This window comes from Genypterus blacodes, unplaced genomic scaffold (genome assembly GCF_046128005.1).
Source record: "Genypterus blacodes isolate CSIRO-AG114 ecotype Tasmania unplaced genomic scaffold, CSIRO-AGI_Gbla_v1 ptg000012l_1, whole genome shotgun sequence".
NCBI classification, from domain to species: Eukaryota; Metazoa; Chordata; class Actinopteri; order Ophidiiformes; family Ophidiidae; genus Genypterus; species Genypterus blacodes.
The window spans coordinates 1510496-1536234 of NW_027466826.1; the positions used below are offsets into that span (position 1 = coordinate 1510496).

The 25739-nt window shown below is 40.3% G+C and overlaps 1 protein-coding gene across 2 annotated transcripts; it reads left to right on the forward strand.

Annotated features, from left to right (window-relative positions):
- The first annotated feature begins 489 nt into the window (after positions 1–489).
- Positions 490–25711, forward strand: tasp1 (taspase, threonine aspartase, 1). Of its 2 annotated transcripts, XM_076165671.1 has the most exons (14): positions 490–667; positions 2304–2508; positions 3264–3331; positions 4974–5042; positions 6361–6481; positions 7265–7349; positions 7429–7508; positions 8001–8107; positions 10292–10411; positions 10725–10803; positions 15605–15715; positions 17192–17299; positions 18254–18327; positions 25516–25711. In XM_076165671.1, the coding sequence occupies exons 2-14, from the start codon at positions 2346–2348 to the stop codon at positions 25606–25608; spliced, it is 1278 nt and encodes a 425-aa protein (XP_076021786.1). In that variant the 5' UTR covers positions 490–667; positions 2304–2345; the 3' UTR covers positions 25609–25711. The 2 variants fall into 2 exon arrangements, with proteins under 2 accessions (XP_076021786.1, XP_076021796.1); XM_076165681.1 differs by lacking the exons at positions 490–667; positions 2304–2508; positions 3264–3331; positions 4974–5042 and adding an exon at positions 5552–5621.
- Positions 25712–25739: the final 28 nt, after the last annotated feature.

Here is a 25739-nt window from a genome sequence, read left to right on the forward strand (position 1 = left end):
ATGGAATGCATACAGTGGAAAGATCCCTGACCCAAGACCAGGAACAGTAAATACGGACCCACCCATGGAGCGCGCACGCACGCACGCACTGGAGAGAATGCAATGGAGTGGTAAGTGAAATAAAAGTAAGTGTAAATGGGTGTAAAATCAACGAATTAACCAATATAAACATAAACATAATTTTCTGAACGGCTTAAATTTATTTTTTTCTTTCAAAGTCTAAATTTTACCTTTTCAAAACTAAATGCCTCTTACATACTTCCCGTTGACAAATACAGATTGAAAAAAAAAAGAATTTCAACAACACCAGCAAATAAAGATCATCGTAGGTTATACACTTCTCGAACAATAAATACATGTGATTGTTTTATTGCAGTGTAGAACTGAACCGATCGCCTCGGAAAAATGACGTTAGTTGAATCACGTGGGCTAATGTTTGGGTGAACGCACTTCCTTAGCAACGTATATCTGAACCAGGAAGCAGTTTGGATGCTGCCGCTGCGCTGACTAGCTGTGGGTAGCAAACAGGGAAGAGAGAGTATTTACTTGCAAAGTTTGTTTTTATTAAATCCATTGGTTCAATTGTCATTCGCGCGTATCAAATGTATGCCAATTGCCGCCGTTCTTACCTGCTAAGCCTGCTGCGCACATAGGAGGAGTAAAAATCGTAAGTTGAGTTTGTTTTGGCAGTTTTGTTAGCTAGTTAGCTAACAGGCTAACGAAAATACAAAACTACTTGTTTTGCAAGAACTCTTCTGCTCTTCTTATCCTCTTCCGTGTTGCCCATATATCGGTACTTGATATATACTCAATATGGTGTATTTGTAAACAGAGACTTTAAACTGTCAGCTTTAACATTACTTCACCAACTTGTGCTACTGGGGGATATCTTTGTGTATTCACTTTCCACTTTTGAATCTCCCCAAGAACACAGCCACTAACGCGATTGTTGTCTGCGACAGATCCGCTAAAGTGACCGTTGCCGGCTGCACTGCACTGGAAAGAGAAAGTGCTGACATTGCGAAGCGTTTTTAAAATCTTAATGAATGAAGACGAACATCAAGACCACCACTGTACCTAATAGAGGCAAAGAGATATCGAGATATTTTTGTCTTGATGCCAAATAAGATTGCTGCATAGTGTGTTAGATCATCTTACCATACGTCATCAACATTGAAGTTTTAAACAAATTTCCCACTCAGTTGCTACAAAGCTTTTTTTTTTTTGCAATTTGTTTTTATTGAAGCAAACATTGTACATGACATTGTGCATACAGTTGTAGGATATTTTGGAGATCATTTTTATATATTAGAAAGAGGGGAAAGAGAGAAAGATAGAGAGAAGGAAGGAAGGTTGTATTATCACTACTATTGTTGTTGAACTTTATACATAGACCCTGAGGTAGAGTACAAGTAGATTGGAGTTGCAATGATGTCATAGGGTACATACAGATCTTACAGGATGATGTCAAACAGCAACAGCAACAGCTACAAAGCTCTTAAGTGTGTTTGACCTCAGACATTGCTAGATTTTGATGACTATTCTAGTCTTGAATTAGCCGACGACCAAGGATGTTCAATATGTTTTATCTGACATCAGAAATGGATTGCTTAAGTGAGCTGCAATCACTCAAGATTTTTGGAGAACATTATCACTTTGTCAGTTAATTGATTTACTGTTGATGTTTCAATTCCAGGATGGCACAATAAAGTCATCAACTTATTTCCTATATGGTCTTTGATATTAAATCAAAAGCAATGATACTGGACTTTGGGGACTTATTCAATCAATGCTAACTGGTTAAGACTGCACATGTGGAAGTAATCAAAACAGGGGTCTGAATACACACTCACAAAAAGAGTTTTCTGTAGAAGCCATTTCTTAATATTCATTCTAAAACTAGCCCTATATCATTCCTGTCCACCTAGATATCTAAATTACCTGCTGGCTTATTTTGTTGACCCCCTGAGCAAAATGTAATCATTATACGTTTTGTAAATGTGTTTGAGAAAGCCAGAATGATTTGTCCTAGATTAATGTCCACAACTACACACCTGGTTTCCTTGAAACCCTGTGCAGTGAATTGGCCCCAGACGTTTACATAGTTTCACTTCAATCAAACACTTCACTAACAGAATTGAGCTACAGCAATTAGTTCAGGTAAAAATGTGCTTACTCCAGGCTCTCAAGAACACTCTTGCAGGAGTCCCTTTGGCTCTGTATAGTCCATCAAAACATTTCTTGACACTTTTGTATTTTATATATCTGAAATATTAACCTTTTTATTGCTGTTTCTTTTTCAGGCGTGCTGTTGAAATGACTTCCTTACCACCGTCTGATAGGCCATGATTGGCTTCGCGAGTTATGCAGGGGTTATGGAAAATGTAATGAATTCTGCTGAAGAGCAGCAACCCTCCCCGCCCCTGGCCAATTTAGTCTGCAATCAACAGGAATCAAGCAAGAATCAAAAGCTAAAACCTCTAGGTGGATTTGTGTTAGTACATGCAGGTAAGATTGATTTAACAATAAAGAGTCCATGATGATAATGCAAAATCTGCTAAAATTTCATTATTCTTATAACCAGTATCAAAGTTGATCTGCATCTGTTTTTATGGGAAGTATTGTATTTTATACTGTTATACTGGGTTATTGTTGTATTGTTATGAAAGCATGTGAAACATCTGTGTCAGACAAATCGCCAATTTCAGTACTTACTTATTTTTTAAGTTCTGTTTTGTGATTGGAATGCAGGTTTCAGCAACAGTGTAGGACATGTCGTGCATGCAGATCGTGTGGTTGAAAGGGTAGAGTACACCAGGCACAGATAAGGGCTTTAATGTTATTGTTTATGGTCTCTGCCCAGGCTGTACTATAAGGAAACCACTTCAGCTTTCTTATACAGTTTTATGAGATGTTTACAAGATCTGGATGTAGGCTACAAGATTTTCTGCTGACCTAAGGCACAATTTAAAAGACAACACAAGTAACAATATCTGCCACTTGCTCATTCAGTGCTAGTTTGTCAGACGCCAATAAGCAGCTTTTGAATCGATGTCGTTCTTTTGTGAGGGAATTCTAGCGCCGTCATTTCAAGAGAAAACAGTGTGAGATTCTGATATCGTGTCAGCTCTGTTGAACTCTGTTGTCTGTGTAGATCGGTGCTTTCAAAATGACATGCAGCAACTAGTTGTAGAGCTAATAGCGATCATGTTCGCGACGTTTCAAAGATAATCAAGCACTTTTTCCACATCCTTTATATTCAGGAGCTGGATACCACTCTGAGTCCAAGGCCAAGGAGTACAAGCATGTGTGCAAAAGAGCTTGCCAGCGAGTAAGTTTACTGGGTAATTTTGTAGTATTGAACACAATACTACAGAATACTAACAAGCTGAATAAACCTATGAATCCATCCACTTTAATGAATGTGAAACACATGTAAAAAGCTAAACACTTCTCATTGTGCTTGCTATGATTTATTTGTTTATTTTTTGTTTTGATGTAACAAGAAATAGCTGCTAAATTACCTAATGTATGTAAACCTGCCTCTAACTATGAGCGCACGGTTGTTCTTTTCTCGGGTTGTGACTTGGACTTGGTGCTTTCAGAGTGTGTATCACCCCATAATTGTTTTCTCATTTAAGGATGCTGCAGCACAAATCAATCAATAAGAGAGGATTTATTTTGTTGTTATTATATGAATTACTTTTTAATGACAAAGTTAAAATATTTCCTCCCTGTCGGAAGCCCCCTGTCTCCCTGTGCTTGCTCAGGTCATCTGTGAGCAGCTGATATTTTATTTATATAAGTTATTTCATAGATGTTAAGTGGGATTGAGATCTGTGCTTTGGCTGTGCAGACAAAGCAATTTATTGTTTTGAAGTTATTCCAGTTTTCATTTGGCTGTAGTAAGATCTTTGTGCTGTTAGAACTGAAAGTTCTTTGGCACCGTGAAGCAGGTTCTTTCTCAGGAATTTGCATTGAGGTCCATTCATTGTTCCTTTTATCCTTACATGGCCATCAGTTTGTTGCGGCTGTGAAGAAAACCCATCATTTTTACCACCACTTTACGAGAGAGATGCTCTACGATGGGCGATGAGCTGTGTCTGGTTCCTGCTGTCTGAGTCCTCAGATGCCTTTCCCCCCCCCCCCGTGACTTCTTTGCTGGCCGTTATGTCTCTCTGTCTCCAGAAGTGGTTGAATTGGACAGCCAAGTCCCAGCAAGACTCTTTAAATGATTTTCTTTCCATTATCCATTGATGTGACCATTGTGCTCTTCTGAACTCTCAACCCTAACACATAGTTATATTGCCTCCCCAGGCCTCATCAGAGCACTGTATCCAAATTCTGTGGTTAGCTCCATTTATTCTAGAGTTACTTCCCTGTCCCCTGTGGAAAGTCACATAAACATATGTGTTGTATTTTGAATAGTGTCAAACCAATTGTATTGGCTACAGTTGAACTCAAGTTCATTGAAACAATATTCAGAAAAATTTGAAGGCATATCTACTTATTTAAGTGTCGTTTAGGTTGGAGGCGACACAATGGAACAAAGTATGCGTCAGGTAAATGTATTGTTCGGAATTCTAGGCCATTCTACGAAGATAAACACACCCGCTGTCCTAATTTTAAATTCAGGTGGCATCACCACAAAATGAACCAAAGGGGTTGCATACTTTCTTAAGGCATCACATCCAAGTCTGTTTGTTTACTCATAATATCCATGTATTATGAAAATGGTATTTTCTGTCAAAATGAAATGAATTTTGGGGCTGTTCTGTAAGGGAACATGGGGTGGAATTGTCTTTCACTCTTTTTCAAATGAAATGAAGTCCTGGCCATCTTGAGGCATGTTGTCTTGATCATGTGGTGGCCAGTTGCTGTTGACAGAATTAAAGTAACATGAGCTGTGGTGGTATTTTGGTTTGTTTTTGTTTTGTTGTGAAGCTTTTATTGTCCACATTTGTCTTTACCAGGCTGTGGACAGACTCAGAGCTGGTGCCCTCGCAATGGAGGCAGTGGCTGCAGCACTGGTTGAGCTTGAGGTTGGTCCTGTTTGATCCAGATTTGCTTATATGAACTCAACATTTCCTGACCTTAGGGTTTTACAAGTTTCATTTTGAGATATAGGGCTTTCAGTTTTGCCGCTCTGGCCTGACTTTTTGAAATATATTAATCCCACAAATTTGAAAGACAAATATCCCCACATGAACATAAACCATCATTCTCTGACTAGGTTTAGGTGTAACTCATTTTTTACCTAAAAGACAGGTGGAACTTCTAATGCTAAGGTTGCTGTTTATAAATTCAGTTTAATCGGGAGCAATCAAAGGGCTTGATATACATTCTTTTTTTTAAACCAGGCCATACATGAAACAACCAAAAAGCTTCGAGCGTTGATAAGAAACATAATTTCATAATTTGACATGTGTGTGTGTTTATCTGAAACAGGCCTCTGATGCATTTACGCACATCCTGTTGGATGATGTAAGGGGTGATTTTCTTCGGGGCAGCTTTGAGACGAAAGAACAATGACACTGATGAACTCCACAGCTGCTAAACAATACTGCAGAGCGGCGGAGTGCAGCAAGTACTCACTTGTATGCGAACGTAACCGCCTATCGGTACCTTTGCTGTTCTTTCTTTAACTCCTTTGTCGTCGAGTTTCATGATTTTATAATGCAAAGCAGTATAATCTACAATGTGCTGGAAATATGAGCGACAAACAATTATGAAACACTTCTGTTTCATGTTTAAAACATCAGATATACACACTAGTTCATACTGGTCATGACAGCAGTGTAAAGATGTGTTAGGGTGTTAATATTCCTGTAAATCGGTCAGCTATCATAATCAACATTCCTGAGGAGCACAGCTACTAGGCACAAAACTCACACAGACTACTCCATCCAAAACTTCCTAACTATTTTTTTCCGCATCATAAATGGTGTGTAATAAAGAACAGAGGCTCATTGGCTAGCAACACAATGTTGTCCCAAAACCAATGTGAAGACAATTATCCCAAACAGACTGCGGGACCATGTCTACGATCAGACAGATTGACAGTAGCGTAAGTGTGTGTTGAGCCAGCCAGACAAAGAGCGATTGCTTAAATGCTGTGGTGATTTAAGTTCAACACCAGTAATTTGCTCTTTCATAGTTGTGCCTTAGTCCAGATGTTTAATATGACCATTCAGTTTGGAAATATTGCCATTAAAGGAGATGATATAAGATGTAAAATAAAGAGAGACTCTTTAATGTGGATTAAACTGTGGAGAAGCTGTAATTTCCGTTATGAAACTGTTCTGGATCATAGTAAATGTGATTTTATTAACACTTCTTCATGTTTTCAATTGTTCCCAGGACTCTCCCTTTACTAACGCAGGAATGGGCTCCAACCTGAATTTATCCGGGGAGATAGAGTGTGATGCCAGCATCATGGACGGGAAGTCGCTGCATTATGGAGCCGTAGGCGCCATTAGTGGTGAGTGACTTCAGGTACTGATATCACAGCTATATATCTTGGCAATTTCTGTCCACTAAGAGTAATGGCAATGACTAAGCCAATGTCATCCTTTTACAATGAATTTCTTTGTACCGTGTAGCTGAGAGTTTTACAGAATAGTAGGGAGAGTTGACACTGACCCGCGTCTTACATGTAAAACATTTTCTTCAGGATATTTTTAAGAGCTCACAGATTATTAACTACAGAATCGGGTGTAAATGAGCACATTTTCCCCAAAGGACAACAGATTGCTTTAATTACCAGTTCTCCATGTAAGTTGTACATCATGAATAAATGCTTAGAATTGAAATTCAAAGATGAGCAGCGGTTTGAGAGACAAAGTGATAAACGTACTAAACCGTCAACGGAAACAGTTTTGGTTGCTGGACAGTAGCAATGCAATGATGCTGCGCATTGTGTAAATGATGTTAAAATGGTTTAAATTTCACATTTCAATACCTCACCTATGCATTAGTTTTTGATAAATGGTGACAGCGTTACTTTGTAGTCCACTCAGACTTGTGTACAGCTGCATGTTTGTAATAAATCCCTTGTGCCTAAGGCAGCATTGCCTCATTCCAAGTGTGAGGAATATTTCAAGCTGTGCGAAAAGAGATTTTCGCCCTTATTGATTGAGATGAAAGATTATGTGTTTTTAAAGAAAGATAAATCAGCAATTCACTATTTAGATTTTAATTATTGTCCTATAAAATCACATCAAATGGATTGCTAACTCTGTGATAACCCTGTGTTTTCCTTCAGGTATTAAGAATCCAGTTTTAGTTGCAAACCGTCTGCTGAGTGAAGCACAGAAAGGGAAACTTTCAGCTGGCAGAATACCTCCCTGGTGATTATCCTCTTCATCAATCTGTGCTGCATTAATAAGTCTGTATTTCCATTTGTTAATATTTGATGTCCTTTCTCAGCTTTTTGGTGGGACGGGGAGCACACGATTGGGCTGTGAGCCATGGAATACCATTATGCCCCTCAGAGAAAATGGCTACAAGTATGTATTGATGAGATTCATATTGTAGATTTATGTTATATGCCAAGTTTCTTGATCTGCCATGAACACATACATTAATAATAAATTATACTATTAATGCATTAATAGTTGAGGAGACAGCAAGTTTTTTTTTTCACATAACACAGCATTTTGTCTGTATGATTTTGCAGTCTTGTCCTCACCCATTTACAGCCTTCATCTTACTATGAAATTGATAAATTCTGACATTTCTATCTCTGTTCATTTGATACTATTTCTACCATACTATCTTCATGTAAATTAATCTTTTAAAAACACTATACGCACATGTTTGTCTGATGTTAATTGAATTTTAATAATATTTTAAGCTGCTCTCACTCACATTAATGCATCAGAAGTAGATCTATTGTGCACTGGCAAATCATCTAGTCTGCTCTGTCCTCACTCATCTCCTCATTTATATACAAAGGCCTTTGTGTGATTGTAATGGTGGGAGGGTGTTGTTATTTACAGAGTTCAGTTTATCTGCATACAAGAGAAATAAGCGCAAAATGGAGCTGGCAGAGAAAATGGACGCGGGACATAATCAGACAAAGAAGAGACGACAATCAAGTGAAAATGTGAGTAATATTTTTCCAGTTAAATGTTAGCGCTTAGGGCTCCCATGTGTGCTGAACCCATTTTCTACAGCACCATACCAGCACTAATGAGGAAATGCAGACTTTAATCAGGCAATAGATGGGAAGATTTATGTTGACTAAATTCACTGCACAAAGATTGCAGCTTTAATCCCTCTGCTATAAAACATATTTAAGAGTTGGATTTTAACTTTTGTCAGGTATAGTAGTGGTGTTGGCAGTAAATTGTGAGTTGGGGGCTGTTGCTAAGAGGAATTCCACAGTTCCAGACAGAAGAGAGGCCAGTATTTACACCAGCAGTTTATCACTATCCATATGATCGCATACCTACTTTGAAGTCTATTTATTTTTTGGTGCAAGTAACATTTATATCCTTAGCATAAATAAAGCCTTGTTTAGTTTGTTAATAGTGTCATACTATTTTTATGCTCACTTTTGATAATTTTTATCTGTATTTTTCATTCTTGCAAATGTTTGTTTATACTTACCTTTGCCTCCACACAAGTTCTCTTAACTATTCTCCGCCACCCACAGGGTTGCCACTGTGCAGAGGTAGTTTGCGTGGGTTAACACTGTCGGTACATCCTAGAAACTCTAACGTTTGCCAGTCTTGGTGTCACGGGAAGCAATTTAATAATTTGCCATAGCTGAGCCAAGAAGATGCATCCAGCTATAATCTCAAGTCCTTACTCATCAAATGAGATAAAGGTCTGCGTCATGCAGAGGGTTCCAAGGAATGATTTCATGTGTTAAAGTGAATTAGTGCAACATTTGAGTACACTGAGCAGCAAGGCCGTTGAGAAAGCAGTTGGACTCAACACCAACAGCAGCAGAAGCGAAATCGGAGAGTTTTTCTTGGTTAGGGCGTAAATTGTGTGAAATGGACTAAAACGTGTTATGTATTATGCTGATCTGTTTTTGAACAGTGTTATTGTTTATTTTGTTCTGCTACATCAATCCTCTGTATTAGCAGGATATTCATGAAAAAAGAAAGACTAACAACTGAGACATTTGGTGTGTTGATTTAGGGCCTTAATGTCTAAAATGATTGATTCATGTGTCAGGTGGCCCGTTTGTCTAATGTGAGTGTAAGGTTCAAGTTGCCCTCCCTTCTCTTTAGTCTCTTACATGTTTACACAGACCTTTGTGACCCATTGGTGTTTTTTGTTCACTAGACTGTGACTGCCCACATGTAAGTCGTCTCGAGTTTAATCTGGCATCCAGTTATTAACCAACCGAGTCAATTCATCTAAAATATCCTCTCTTTGTGTTAAAAGCGACTATCAGATACTCAGGTTCACAGAAAAATGTTAATTGCTGCAGGTCTGGCTTTAATTTTCAAACCCAGTGTGTTTGAAAGCTTTATGCTTCTGTGTTTGCCAAGCCGTAAAACATTTGCATTCTTTTTAAAGAGAGATACGGCCACCTGCTTGAAAGGTATTCATGATGGTATGTAGTGGTTGTGATTTTCAGTGATGAAAAGCTAAAGTATATCATAATCCCAAAAATGCTCTTACATTTAGCTGACATTATTCGCTGTGGATTTTCTTCCTTTTTTTCGAGGTCACTGATAAGGAATGACAGGATGGTCTCTGTAGCATTTGGAAAGAACTGGCTCTGGTTCCCTCTAGCCTCGAGTGAGTCTCGGGACGGGGCTGATTAAGGGGAGCGCAAGACAGATGAGAAGGCTGTTTTTGTTCTTTACCCGTCTCTCTCTAGTCCAGGTTCAGTGGAGTGACTCAGAAGCTCGTAGGATTGGAGCTCTGTTCATGTATCATAACGTCGTTCTGGGCGTTAAAACGCATGCAGCCTGACTCATGATGGTTCACAAACGAGTCCTTTCCAAGGCAAACTGCAATCAGGGAAGGAAAACAAACGAATGAAATCGCAACAGCACATTTTGACAGTCGTGGAAAAAAAATGACTGTTAAATTTCTCATAAATGCTCATTCTTGTTCATTTTGGAGAGGTCCAATTTCCAAAAATTATTCTTCAGAGTAGGAACGTTTGCTCAGATGTGTCCTTCATAAACTCACCACATACTTTATGTATTGATTGAAATTCTAGCTAAAACGCATATTTCAAGAAAAAATGCTTAAAAACACCCGTGTGATTATATTTGTCTTTACTCTTTTTTATTTGACTGATGTCTTCACTGTGATGTAGGAAAATGGTTCAGGGTGCCTCGACACAGTGGGAGCCGTTGTGGTCGACCTGGAAGGGAATGTAGCTGCGGCGGTGTCCAGTGGTGGTCTCGCAATGAAACATCCTGGCAGGGTTGGCCAGGTAGTCCAGCCCCTCACGTTGTCTTTGCATCGTTCACATCTTTGTCCAGCTTCAGAAACGTGCACGAGTTACTGATGTTTTGTTAAGTAAATGAGAATTAAAACATAAATTTACCTCAGAACTGACCCAGGTCTATATTATAGTAAGTGTATCCAGTTTGTCTTATTTTAGTGGCTTTTGTCCAGTTAATGCTCTACTGTACACTGCTGATGTTGAACTTAAAGTACTTTTGTCACATTGTAATATGTTGCTGAATTTTGCATACTTGACAAACGAACAAACTAACATGTTGGCCTGTTTTCTCTTTTCAAAGGCTGCTCATTATGGATGTGGCTGCTGGGCTGAAAATGCCTGTAATATGAACCCTTACTCTACAGCAGTGAGTACCTCAGGTATACCACAGCACACTTTGTACAATCATACTGTGTGTTTTGTATATGTGTGTACGTGGGTGTCACATTTTTTCCAATCAGAGTGAAGCACGAGCCTTTGCGTTTTTTGTTTTGGAGATGATATGAATCTGAGGCAGAAATTCAACGTGAGCCTCTTCTTTGGCCCCAGTGAGTCAAGCTTCAAACAGCATGATAATACTTTCCAATGACCTCCAACCATTCCTGCTGAGTGAATCTCATCAGTCACTTCCTCGGATGATTGAGTCATCATGCTACGCTCTTTGTTAGTCAGCTGCATGCCAGGTGCATTGCAAAGCCCATTGGATTTGCAATGACATCTGACATGGGACACCTGCTATGAATGTGATTGTAGGAGAAGTGCAGACCAAACAGAACTACTACTTCTACTACTACTAGTATAGTTTTCTGCATTCATACATAGTTTTGCTAGAATTTGCTATATGTATGAATTCTTGTCTGAATTACAAAGGTCACTGTATCTTGGTTCAAAATCAAATGATCAACTGTCTAAGGATCATGCAATGTGTGTCATGCCGGAGTCAAGACTAGTGGATTTTCTTAATGTGGAAAGAGATTCTGCGTGACAGTCAAGCATATATAGCTACAACACATGTCGAAGTAGTGATGTTATCAGTTTTTATTGTATTTTATTCTCTGTTTTTCTGATTTTCACTAAGTGTTTGTCACATTAGAAAATTGTTGCGTGTCCTGCAAAAGGCAAATTTCCGGGACAGCAGCTCAGACTTTGACTTTGACAAACCGGAAGGGAAATACTAAAAGCAAAGTAGCATTTCTGTGTAAATATCAGTTATGCCACTTCAGAATAATTTCAAACAGCACTATTACAGAATGTTTGCACTGAAATGCCATTTCAGATTCGTACTATCCAGCATAATTAATTTGTCTTCGCACTGTCTAAATGCACCAAAATACTGTGTTATGCATATTATTTTGATGCTTTCAAGTTTCTTAATTACTTGAAACTAGAAAATGATGGCAAAACATTAAATCTCCACTTACAGCTACAGTGTTGTGCATTCCACAGCAGCCAGATGAGAGTTTCTGTGCTATCTGTTGTACAATATGGACTTGGCCTTTACATTTGCCCTCATATCCCCTCAACTCAGAGTGTTTGTCCACATTAATGATTTATAGTCGTTCTTTTCCCATTTGGCTTTCTGTCTCCCTCTGCCTCCATGGCTGCACCGTCAGCATCAGGGGGAGGAGCGGGTGGTTGCAAGTGTTTCTCTTTATGTAGAAGAAGCAGAATATCCCCCAGCAGCAAGTTTCCTGATCATTTTTCAGTGCAGATTGTGATCATGACTGTTTATGTACTTCAGTTATGCTATTTGTTAAAGGCTTTTCCACGTCTTTTCTCACCACCTCCCTTTCAGGGTTAATGCAGCTGTAGATGTTATCTCATGTTTCGCATTATTGTGATTAAATTGGTTGGTGCAGTGCTGGATGGGGTTCAGTCCATTGCTGTCACTTTGTTCTCATATTCAATTCCAAAGTTTAAAAAAAGAGGTGGGGGTAGGGGTGGGGGGGGATTTGTTGCTCTTAAGTTTCTAATCTTACTTTTCATCTTCTGGCGTAACCCCCATTCACAGAAATTCCCTGATTTCCACTGAACAACTGGAAATAATCCATTTGGTTAGATATGAAAAGAGAATAAGTTGACTGTTTTTAATGCATCATTTTCTGAAAGCTGAATCATCCAGGCATGTACTAAAGACTCTAGAGATTCTAAAAGCAAAAACGTGCTGTCCCGTGCCGTTCCCGGCGCCCGCGCGCGCTAAACTGGTTCCGGGTTCAATATCTGATCACCTGTAACTCCCCCTGTAACCAACACTGTCATTGTTGTTGAACCTATTTATACAATATACACATGCGTGCCGTGGTCTTTTCATAAATCAGAGTGCATGACTTTTAGCTGAGAGGAACATCGCTGTATGGTTCTGAATGTGAAATAGAGAGGCCGTGTTGGCTCAATTCAGTGATGTGTAGACATTTGTCTGCAGTGTAGCTTCTGGGGAACATTAAATCTTTTGATGTGGATCTGTAGCCTAATGCAACTCAGTGCGGAGGAGCTGATTTGATCAGACAGGCTGAGGCCCAAAATCTGATGTGCTTGGACCGACAGACAGCATTTTGCACCGCTAAAGCTTGTCTGAATATATGATAACCCCTATTTAGTGGAAGATGTGGGTTAGATCAACAGTGCACCCAGTTAGCTCTAAGACAAAATCAGGAATTAACCACAATTTAAGATCAATATTTCTTTGGAGCTAGGAAGTGACTTCATTTTAAGTGTGATGTACGCAAGGAAACGGTTTACCATTACCACATTACCATATGGGTTGATATGCTTCCTAGACATGGTTTTCAAAAACCCACATATAGTAGAACTTCTGTCTCTCTGCAAGATGCTAGATGCTCCTGTCAGGGCAGGTCATTTTTTCTCATATCATTATAAAATAAACACTCTTCTTTCAAAACTATTTTGTCAGATAATAATGATCAGTTTGAAGAAATAGATTCAGGATCTGATGGTTATTGTTATTATTTTTCATTATTTTATAGACTAATTCAGTGCAGGTGTTTAAATTGGCTGTTCAAGTGGAAGCTTGAAGTCTACATTGTTAGATATACACGTAAATGACATTAGTCTTCAAAGTTGTGCTGCAAGAGTAGGTCACTCAGTTCCTGATGATTGAAATCAGCCTCCGAGGTTGCCTGGAATGTCTCATGTTCCGCTTTTCTGGGAAGGATGTTTTCCAACGTGACCGGTCCGTCCTTTTTAAAACAAGCACCTGCCTTTAATCCCTCAAACAGTGTGCAGCACATCCATGTTCATGGCCACTTGTTTTTTTCCGTTTTATACATTTATTTCGCAATCACGGCACTATCTAACAGTTTAGTCTGCCAGTCTGTTCTGTATTTATCTGTTAATTACTCAAACAGTGCAATACCATCACACTGTTATAATACACGTTATGAAGCGTAGCTGTATGGCTATATATATATATATATATATATACCTATATATATTTTCACCCCGTCCCTTGTCTTGCTGTATTGTGCGCCTGCCTTTCATGTGAGATAAAAAAGAAGCTCTCTGTATGCGGATGGCGAGCACAACGTGTGTTCCAGTACAGCACCTGTTTTTAATTTCCTAACATGAAAGGCATTCCCATCAAAAGAAACAGAAAAACAATCATTTTCATCCTGACACACTGAGTAGGATCCTCGCCCTCCATGTCATCCTTTCCCCCCAACCCCGGCCACTTTACCATCTTTGCCCATCTACACACACCCAACCCCCTCTGTTTTAATATTGTGCATATGCAGGTCTTTTTTCTCTCTTTGCTGTGGCTAGTGAGAGCCCAGTTTGTTTACTCCTGCTTCTGTTAGCTGTCACTAAGTGTGCGTCATTTAGTTTTCTACTTTGGACGTTTCTCTTCGAGTGATTTCGTCTGCCCTCCTTACAACAGCTCTATTTCCACTGTGGTTGTGCTGCCATAATGTGCATTTCCCCTGAGACAGAGCAGTTTACGGTAAACACAGTACAAAGGGCAAAGTACCTGGCCAATCCGACATTCTGCTCTCGTTAAAAAAGAACTTCAAATTACTGCAGGCATCTGGTCTCCACAGTTACCGACAGACATACAGTTTTGTTGTAGTTACCTGATATTTTATGGGGCCTTCATTTGTGTTTACAGAAACAACAACCAGGCTATATTCTTCACTCTTTATGGGTTTTCGCCGGCGCTTTTGCCAGATGTGTTTGCACTTTTAGGTTTCTTCTCTTTTACCAAAGTATGGGCGGACTTTATGTTTGAGAATAATCATATTGTAAGTGTGTTAAGGCATTTTTCACAGCAACAGCAGGTATTTATTTTGCTTGTTGTGCTCATAGCAGTTAGTTGCATATAATGAGATCTAAAAAATAAACATGCACACACCTGCTCTGTATGTCTTTGATGTTGTAGAGGGTAGGTGAGACATTTGCATAGGCTGCCCGTGCTTTTTACTTTTATGGAGCTTGGTTAAGTAGAAATCAGCAAAATGCTTTCTTTTCCCTCTACACTTTGCAATATATCATTTGTAATGGGGCCATGGAGCGATTTAACTGTAGCACTCCCTGCTGGCATTTCAATTCAGCTGGCTTGATTTTGAAATTGATGAAATGTTCACACACAAATCGATTTCTTTTTCTACCTATAGGTTTAAGACGTTATACCATTAAGCTCTAGCTAAGACATCTGAAATACATATAGTAAATGTACATAAGTAAATGCATCTCCTATCTCTATACTTTTGCCTTGGTGTGGAACAAGATCAGCCAAACGAAGGAAATGAGTTGCACGCCTGACCGCTGACCAGTGTACCTTGGCAAACAGTGCATCAGCTGCAAGTCATTGTCTTTTCTTTTTTAAGTCCTTGAATTGAAATTAGAACAGGATTTTTATAATTTGGATTTACGCTGGGTAATAATTTCAAGTTAAATTGAGTTTGATTGGTGTGGGGTCCACTTATTGAAACACTTATAGGCAAAAACCAGCAGGTACTGTATGTTGTAATATGGGATCATCAACAGCAAGATATAACTAATACAAAGTAAAAGTGTTAAAAGTCATACAGACCATGTGTTATGTGCTCTGCAAACTCTCTCGAGACGTTATGCAGTTTTGATTAAAGACAGACATATTTCCTGCTTCAAAATGAGTCACTACAAACACATCACACAAGCTCACTCACTATCTGTGTCTTTTGCCAGGCTGTGGAGAGCATCTGATTCGCACCATGCTGGCACGAGAATGCTCCGCTGCCATGCAGTCTGAGGATGCCCACCAAGCACTGCTGGAGGCTATGCAAAATAAGTTCATCAGTGAGTCACCCAGTCTGATTCCAACTCCTTTCCATACACACACAGACTGTCAGCCAGCAATGTGTTTTGAGAGACAGATAATTATGCATGAAGAAAAATAAAACTAACCAACAGACACAGCCTACAGCAAAGAAACTTAACTAAGTGCTGGAAACATTGGAATTAGAAGGGCCAGGCAAGGCAGCTTTTGATTTATGGATGATTTTCACTTTAAATGAGGCCTTGAAATGTTCCACACATACTTGACAGCCACAGATAATTTGAGAAAAATGTGTTTGTTCCGAGTTCATGTGAAGATGTCATTTTTGCCATATTTTCAGACGTAGTGAATTTTTAGAAAGCCTTGTTAACTATGTTTGCCTCTTCGTTCGCTGGGTCTGGAGTGAGAATGGCCACTGGGGTGGTGCAGAGGAGACGGAGCGCAGGAAGAAAGGATATGTGAAAGCATGTGGTGGTTTCAGCCTTCCTCTGGCCTCCTTTAGAAGTCCGTCCCCATTTGTTGGCTTTGTCACGGACATCTGTAACACCAAGACAGTTTGGACGGGCCGGATGGAGTCAATTTGAAGTTAATTCTTCTGTTGTTTCCTTTCAAGGCGCACATTAAGTTAAACAAAGCGCCGTAAATCCTGCCTTAGCAGGGGCAACGATGACAGTGTCTGTGATGCAGAGGCCTCACTCTAGATCTGCGATACATTAAAGTCCACTTCTATAAACATTATATGTATAATATCTGTACTATAGGTTTTTAATGCTTCATGCGGTACACCTGCCAAACACATGTACAAACACCAATACCCAACTTAATAATGATTGAATTTACAGCAGTATGTTGTGTAATGCTGTCCAGGCAAGGGGACGTCACTACATGACCCCCGTCTGTGTGTGAGAAATGTCAAAAGTACACCATCTCTTGTCGCTTTGAGATGTAGTTTAATTATTTCGATCGTCCTTCAGCCAGTCCAATTTATATTTAACACACATCTCATGCAATCATACGTAATGTGAAACTCAGCATAACTTTCTACAGAATCAAATTGTGTGCTTTTTAAAGAATGCTTTCAAAAGCCTTTGGGTGTGTGGATGCATTTGTTCAAACAAAGTGAAATATTGTAGCACAGTAGTGTATAGTGTGTGTGTGGAGAGATTACACTACCTATTATGTGCTAAAACCTGCCCATACAAATGAGATGAAGTTTTTTTTTTATAGAAAAGTCTGCTTAATAAAACAAAGGCATCAGGACAGCGTAATTGCTTTCAGTTGTTCAACTTGGCCAGAAAGGGAAACGACTTGAATGGGAGGAATTTTTCACGGATCACCTTCATTTCACAGGTTTTGTCTAGTTTTCACATTATTCTTTGTTTGAAATGGCTGTACTTGATAATTTTAAGTAAACTGAAGGCTCCATTGATTGACTTATTGAGTTTGTACCATGTTTATGCCATGCCTTAAATGTGATGTTTTCTGTTTGCATCCAGGCTCGCCCTTCCTGGCCAGCGAGGATCGCGTTTTGGGTGGGGTCATTGTCTTACGGTGCTGCAGATGTGTGGAGGCTCAGACATCGCAAAATATTCAGGGTTTACTGGGTAAGATGTTCCTCATTTCAAGCTTAATCTAAAATCACAGCAGATGATAAGCAAAAGGCGGGTGGTCTGTGGTTGAACTTCCCACAGACCAGGCTCTGGTTTCACGCCCCTTCAAACCGAGACCTCCCACTGAAGAATCAATTGCTAATCTTCAGATAAGTGGAGGCCTTCGGTGTACTGCCCAGTTCAACTGCTTGTATTGGTTGATTTGCTGTTCTCTACCTGGAGCTTCTGGCAAAAATTCCTCCATTTGTAAACCTGCAATAATGGCATTTGATTTAGCGACAGTTCTTCCTTAAACGTTTTCTTCTTCTTCTTGGAGATTTCCTCTGATTTTACCATTAAATAACGGGGGACAGGAAACAGACAAAACTAAGATTTTGCAAAAATGTGTTAGATTGGTTGTTAATCATTCTGATGCAAAATTGTGAATTCTAGGAGGGTCTGCATACAGTGCTGCTCAAGCTGTATCATACAGGGAAAAACTAAAAGGGTATTTGGATCTGTCTTATCAGTTATTCTCGCCAGTAGGCTTATTCTGTTACAAATGATACGTGTTTTGGAAGTTGCGGTTGTTTACTAGTTTAGGTGCAGCATTTGTTTGAGGTCCTGTTTGTTACTGGTGAAGTGAGTGCAGCACTGGAAAGGGCTCTGTTGATGTACAAGAATAACATTTCCTTCTACATCTCCACCACATCCTTTTGGCGCTGTAATTAAGTTTAGAATCCAACTCTGCTCTCATGTCACACCTGGATGCCATATATTTTCATGGTATATGGCGTGCACAGAGTCGACCATATTTAAAGATGCTCTGCCACCTGACTGTTTCAATGTTAAATTTAACCATAGCTGAATAATTAATGGAGTCTTTTCATTGCTCACACCTCGGCACTGCTCTACATCTGTTTCCAGTTGATTCTGCATTTAACCATTTTTACGTGTGTATTGTTGCAGTGGAATTCCTATGGAGTCACACCACGGAGAGCATGTGTGTCGGCTATATGTCTGCTCAAGACAGCAAAGCCAAGGTGAGTTTCCCACTGACGCTAAGCAAAAACAAATACTGTATGAGTTTAAATTTCTTTGGAAATGCAACATTTTGATGTATTAACAAACTGTACAGGCATGGGTGTTGGGCCAAGTCACAGAGTTCACAGTATGTATAATAATTACGCACTGTTGACCAGTTTCAGTGGTTTTCAGTTACATCATTCATGTTGTTTTCATAATTTATGGGCACTAGTTTTGCTTTTTTTTTTAATGGCTGGTAGTTTGAGACACGATTTGCTTCAGGCCCGCTGAACGTTGTTTTACATCAAATTTTCCAGAATGAAAGATGATGTTAATTCGAAACACATGATTTAGAGAATTAGCCTTGTGGAAAAAAACATTGGTTAAAATAAAGAGGAACCTTTGTGAAATCTGTCAGACTGCAGAGTAGGAAATGCCCTTTGTTAGACTACTTCTGAGGAAATTCCTCCATTTCCAGTGTTATAAGTCCATGATATATGAGTCAGCTTATTGGCACTGTGCAGTAATTGCTCCAAACTACGTTATTGGTATCACAGCCAATGAAAACAACATGTCCAATATACAGTATTGTCCCTGTTTGATATCTGGAAGGTTATTAGGTCATTTATTATCATTCATTGCAGCTCTACAGGACTCCTCAGTGTTCGAAACTATTCAGCTTCTCCATTGCCACTCCCCCCTCTATTGCACAGATGGACCACTGATGTGTTGCTTGTAGCATTCATTCAGACTGATCCGAACTGAAATAGCAGAGCAGGATTACTTTACACGTCACAGTGATGATGTTTTCCAGCACGGCAACTAAAATCACAATCGCAATCAATTGCATCTTTTACGTAACCGAGTATCACGATCATTCAGTTTTTTCTTTTGCCAGAGAATTGCTGTTTGATCTGGCTTCAGATAAAATGACAGCTTCCTCCATGTTGAGCTTGGTTGTAATGTAGGACACTCGCAGACACAGTAAAATCATTTAGCTTAAAGTCTTCAGTGCATAAAGTGTGTGTTAGAATCAGTCAGTGTGCTTCAGGGCTTAGGGCTGTGCAGTGCAGTGCCCTGTGTCCTGGCTCTGCGTGCTGCACTGGCTCACACTGATTTGTTTGGCTGAAGTATCCTTGTCACTCTGCATGAAAAGAGGGTAGTGTTGTTCAAGCCTGGGTCACATTTCAAAGGGTTCGCCCGTCCCACCTCTCTGCAGCACCCCCGCCCGCCCCCCACTTCTCTCCGTCTCCTTTACTGTCTCCCTCTCATCGTGACCCCTCTCAGGCCTTACCTTGTCCTAAAGTATCATGGACAAAGTTTACTGAAAGTCACGAACCAACGGGGATATCGATATCAATCTGCATATTTGTTAAATGTGCTCAGTGTATCAGACTCTGTTGGGGAATGTGAGCATGCCAGCTCTCCTTTCACCCCTGTGCCAACCTAAAGAGATGAACAGAACGCAGTGAACCCTGTACTCTTTAGGGGCAATTTCAATCATCAAATACCGCTGCAGTTAGACTTCATTTTCACATACTTATGCAACATGACATATTTATAGCTGGAGGTTAGGCAAACATTGGGTTTCACCACAAGTTTTGGAGGTAGGCTTTCTGTGGTGGGCACTGGTGGGTATACAGTGCACAGGCATAAACCATCATGCTTTTCTCCACACTATATCTACCATCATTAATAAGTCCCAAAACTGCAGCGTTCTAGCCTCTGAATTCAACAAACTGTAAAGCAATGTGATTGTTATATATTTTTATCTTATTTTACCATTATTCAAGAGGGACCTGACCAAGAGGGAAGCACAAAACAGTTTAAACACTGACGGTAACAGTCACAGTTAAGCACTCATGTAGCATCCATCCATCCATCCATCCATCCATCCATCCATCCATCCATCCATCCATCCATCCATTATCTATCACCCCTTATCCAATAGTGCAGGGGTGGGGAACTTTTTTTCCTGTCGCAGGCCATTTCGATTTTACCATCAGAATTATAATCACAATATAATTATTTATATGACGTCATCGGAAGAGTGTCACGCTGGCCGGAGGTCCCCCACCCCTGCACTAGTGGGTCACGGGGTCACTGGAGCCAATCCCAACTGTAAACGGGCGAGGGCAGGGTACACCCTGGACACTCGACACACGTAGCACCCAGAGCAAATTTGTTCAAGTTAGAGGTACAATTTAAAAACCATTTACCAAGATTATTCCGTTTCAGTTCCCTTTAAAATCAGTTTGAATTCCCAGAGCATGATTTATTCAGACAGTTTGAACTTATGCTGAAGGAGGTTCCAGGCTGAGGGGGTGGCATACTCAAAAGATAGTTTTCCTAACCCAGGTCATGAGGAACCAACAACTGAGCAAAATGATTTCAATATAGCCCTCCACTGGCTATGGTCTCTACAAAGAAACAGTAGCCTAACCAATAAGAAGGGACCAGACCAAGGATACATTGGGAGATGAAGGTCAGCCAGTGGGTATGTCTGTGGTTGTAAAGTGATGGCTACTCTACTTGAACATTAAGTGTACAGTGGTGAGTGAAATAATTAGATGCAGTGATAAATCATAGGGCACAACAATATAGTCAGTATGTGGTATCCAATAATTGAAGACACCGGGTCGATTCTTTAAGAGCTGCTGTCTGCTGAAACTAAAGTGTTTGATGATGTGGAGCAATAAATTTCAGTGTCGTCAGCGTAAGGATAGTACATTGCATTAGGGAAATTAACACTTAGGTCATTCACACAAAAATGTGGCCCATCCTCTCACGTCTTTGTGGAAAAAAACACTGCAGACATGCAGCAGCATTTGATTGGCAGTGAAAACCAAAATGATATCTGTGAAAATAAACAGCAGCTGTGAGTAGGAGGAATCCAGTTTAATGTCTTCAGGCTCTTGAAATGGAGGACATGATATTAGTTATGTTGTGGTAAGACAATTGGGTTGCCAAAAAAAACAGTGCGGCATAACATTGGATTTAGTGTTAAGCCAGTTTTTCTGTGGCGTTTGTTCAATGTATAAGGGTGATCTGAATACTTAGGAGGCCTCTATTTAAAAAAAAAAAAAAATAGACCACCAGAAAAAATTAGACCACCAGACTCTATTTTAAAGAATCTATTTGCTATTTTATATTAAGCCAGTGTAAAGTCAAGCATCTCTGTCCTGGCCTGCTCACACACACGTTTTCAGTTCTTCTGGTGGATTGGATTCTCCTCAGGTTGAAGTGGAGCTCCAAACGTCATAAAGTAAATGTGTAAATTATCCTGCACCAACAGGCACAAACCTGTGTCAGTGAGCTGTCAATCAAGCAAACTCACACAGTCTTGAAAAGAGGTCTGATCTGCTGAAATAAGTGAAAACACCCATGCAGGTGTTCCATGTGTATCCAGGACCTTTAAAGGTTTAGAACACCAATATTTGGCAGTATAGTGGCAGAACTTACACTGGTGTGAAAAATCTCCCACAGTGAAAAGCTTGTTTTGAGCTGAACACAAGAGCTTTACCTTGTGATATGATATCCAAAGCACCTGTTTTTTAGTAGATATCTCACAAAATATTAGTTTATTGAATATTAAGCTCAAAGTTTCCTATTATAGAAATCTTGTTTTATTTTTTTAAGGTTTCTTTCTGCATACAGTCAAGGTGCTTTTCACTTTGCTCATTGTGGTCTGGCCCGGACACGGATATAAGACCTTGAGACAGGGGTCATTTCAGTGCATGACAGTGACAGTGTTTGGTGGTTGTTTCTAGACTCAAATTACAAAACAAAAACTGAGCTCATGAGAAGTAGTCTGGCTTTGTGAGGAAAAATACAGATGTCCATTTGCGCATTAAGTCATGCGTAGCTTTTTTATGAAGTCATCTTGGCTGTGCTGTCATTGGGATTGAAGAAAAGTTCATAAAGCTTTATTAGCTACTTGAGGTCCCAGTGCCCATCATGTTAAGTTAAGCACATGTATGAAAAGTCAGTACACAGAAAAGCTCTGTAGGTTCACCTTCAGGGCCCCGTCGGAAGGTAAAGTCTGTGTGGAACAGAAGTGGCAGATCCATTCTCAACCTCAGCTGCTGTTCCATAGGCATTCTTCCCATTCCTGTTTGCATCCCACTGGCCTAGTGTCCAGTCAGACAGGGTCTCCCTTCCTCTGCTCCCCTGTGATAAGAACATGAAAGGCCTGATGCACAGGAGCAGGACTATGTAGCACAGAGGTCAGACGTTTTTTGCAGCAGCTCCTCTCAGATGTGTTTGGTCTGTACTCTTCGTTCTAATCTTTTTGCCGCTAGACTGTAAAACAGTTGCAGAACAGAGCACCTGGACATTGGGACATCAGGGTATGTTTCACAGCATTTTACAAAGCGGCGTGGAGAGGCCAGTGGCGGTGCTTCTGAAACAATTAGGCTATTGCCTTAATGTTTGTTGTGATTGCGCAGAGTAAAGAGAAGCGCCGCATCCACAGCTCCACGACCATGATTCACTTCCCTCCTCCTGGACATCGTTACCACTATAAAGCTTTAGCCGCTTAAATTGTCTCAGGCTGGAGAAATCCAAATGGCGTGCATCTCAGGCCTCCTGGCTATTGTGTGCTTTGTACTGTGTACTACATGACAAATGTCTTTTATTACGGCGCATTTTGTTTTTATTATCCATCTCGCGTGGGGAATAACGGCCATGTGATTGTGTTTTATTTTGCATTTTTTTTAAGAAAGGAATGTAAAAACCACAACACACAAGTCAGAGCATAATCATAGATCTAAATTTGTCCCCTGGCCTCCTCTGTGGTGTTAATGTGTGGCTTTTCTGGGTCCTAAACACATTGGTATCACCACGCAGCCGGTGTGTTTTTGCCAACGGATACAATGGAACTTTGTGTTTTGTACTTTGTTTTGTCTCAACCATACTTTTGTCATGTGGTTCCCTCCATCACCGATAACAAGCTGACAACAGGGTCAGTAGAGCGTTGAATATTTTTGTTTGTTTTTTGGTCTATCTGGCATATAATTCCTCTGCTGTTATTCTCTGCTCTGTCATTCTGAATGGCTTGATCATTGCAACATTTTGCCTCCGTAAACATTTCACCTCTGTTGTTTTCATTCAAAGGGGAACTGATCACAATCGGCCATATAACTTGGTGGTGCTACTCAACAAAATTGCATACATGCGTTAGTTTGTAACGCACACCAGTGTTATGTCATATTTATATTTATGCAACCAAATTCAAAATTCTTTCAACCTCATTGACTTTGCCAAAAAGTCCTGATAACTCCTGATAGTAGCACAACAATTAGATATTACTGTGGTTATTTTGATGATTATTTACATGACAGTCCCATGCTACGATGACATGTTACATGTGATGTCAAGTGCAGGTCCCAACCAGTAGGAGGCACTGGTGCAGCAACCCATGTATACATTTTGCTCCATATTTTGGGCCTTTATCACAGTAAAGGAATAGTATAGTGTGCGTGTAACAGTCTGTGTGAGATGGTGTTACTCATATAGTTACAACTTTGTGATGCAGCTTGATGTTGACCAGACATGATGTCACAGGTCTGACCACTGAAGCACTGCTCATCCTCACTGCTGTGCCTCCCCATAACCCGAGTTATCAAGCAGCACATGTCGGGGGGGAGACATTTAACACACGTTGAGTGTCATCATCAGCTGCAAAATATATGAAGTAATACAGCTAGTTGTTAATCGGTAGTGTGTTATTTAAAGGGACAACGTCGGCTCAACACACTCTTGACATGCAAACATTAAAAAGAAAACATTTATCGTGTCATCATTAGCAGACTGTGACTCAGCTCAGAGTCTTTACGGAAGCCCCTGTTTAACCTCATCTTCACAAGATGAAGGGATGAAGATGAATGCAGAAAATGGTCCTGGAGGTATAATAGCCCATAAGAGCGTTGCCATGTGTGAGTGGCCCTGTCTGGCTGTTGTCTCACTGTAGTGACAGTTACCCTCCATGTGCAAAAAGCCATAGGTCAGGCTTACACACACACACAAAAAGGCTCAGCGGGGAAATAAGGGCTCCTGACTGGAGTGGTGAAATCAGGCCAATTCTGTGTCCTGCACTCAGGCCAGTCTTGACCACTGTGGACTGCCGTTATTGGCACAGTCAGAGTTAATCACCTTTGATCTCTCCACCGAGGCTTCACTGGCAGCTTGACACTCAACTTAACAGCTGTGTTTGCTCCCCAGCGCTCCTCCTCCTCTTACTCTTCTCTCCCTCTGCTTGGGAACCTGCTTCTGATGCACTTGTAGTAACTTTTGAAGACGTCCCTACATGTGTGCTGCAACTCTACTGCAGACAATTGTTACATTTTACTTAGTACAGGCTGATAGATAGTTTGTAACCTATTACTTACTGCATTTCCATATAATTCAAGTAGGGCTGCCACTATTGCCTTTTGTCATTATGCTGAGTCTTCTTCTTTGTTGTATATTATTTGACAAGTTTAATATTTATAATGTTGAGTTATTACCACCACCTGTGCTGGAGTGTGGGGTCGTACTCCTGAATAATTACTTTTAATCGATTATTTAAAAACAATTGAGTTGTCGATTTAACTGATTAATCGCGACAGCCCTAAATTCAAGCAAGCCACAAAGCAAACTGCTCCTCCTGGCTTTTTAGAAAATTGCTTCCTTGTCGAAGTTGCAGCATCTGGTTTATTTGCATGTACTATTACAGACATATTTGGTTTGTTTGTGTGTTTATTTTTGGGCAGGAGGCTACTTCCAGCTGTATTATGTTGTTTTTCCCTGGGCCCTTTTTGAAGAAGGGCAAATTGATACTTAAATATGACTGAAACATGGTCAATTGAAACATTAGGTACACAATGCTAGCATATAACAAACTGCTTGCAATGGATTTGGCCTGAGTTGAAAGTCAGGACCTTCTTGCAGTGCGCGAGATCGGAAGAGGAGTGATATGAATAAGGACCGCCTCCGGTAAATGAATGAGGTGATACATCTTCGTCTCGCTGCAGGAGAATGAGCGTCCAGAGCCTTCCATCACTCAGACTATCAGGGGGGGGGCGCGCGAAAGAAAAAGTTTAAGAACCACTGTGTTAATCTGTTTTGATTTACTTTCCCCGCCTCATCGAACCCATCCTCGGTTTGTATATATTCACTCTAATTGTGCGGGTGTGTATGTGTGTGTGTCTTCTTTTGCCCTACAGACCCACATATCCAGATTGCCTCCTGGGACCACTCCTGGCCAATCTCTGGCCATCGAGGGAGGTGTCTGTCGACTGATGAACGCAGTGGAGTGAGCCACACTCAGCCCCCTCGCAGGCCTCTTCAGCAATACACACACACACACACACACACACACACACACACACACACACACACACACACACACACACACACACAGTCATCACCTCCCTATTACCTTTGTGGG

Bases quoted from the DNA above. Each gene is read 5' to 3' on its own strand.
- tasp1 (XM_076165671.1), top strand. From the start codon at position 2,346: ATGATTGGCTTCGCGAGTTATGCAGGGGTTATGGAAAATGTAATGAAT. The intron at 10,804-15,604 runs GTATACCACAGC...GTCTTTTGCCAG, and splicing joins TACAGCAGTGAGTACCTCAG to GCTGTGGAGAGCATCTGATT. The intron at 18,328-25,515 runs GTGAGTTTCCCA...TTTGCCCTACAG, and splicing joins CTCAAGACAGCAAAGCCAAG to ACCCACATATCCAGATTGCC.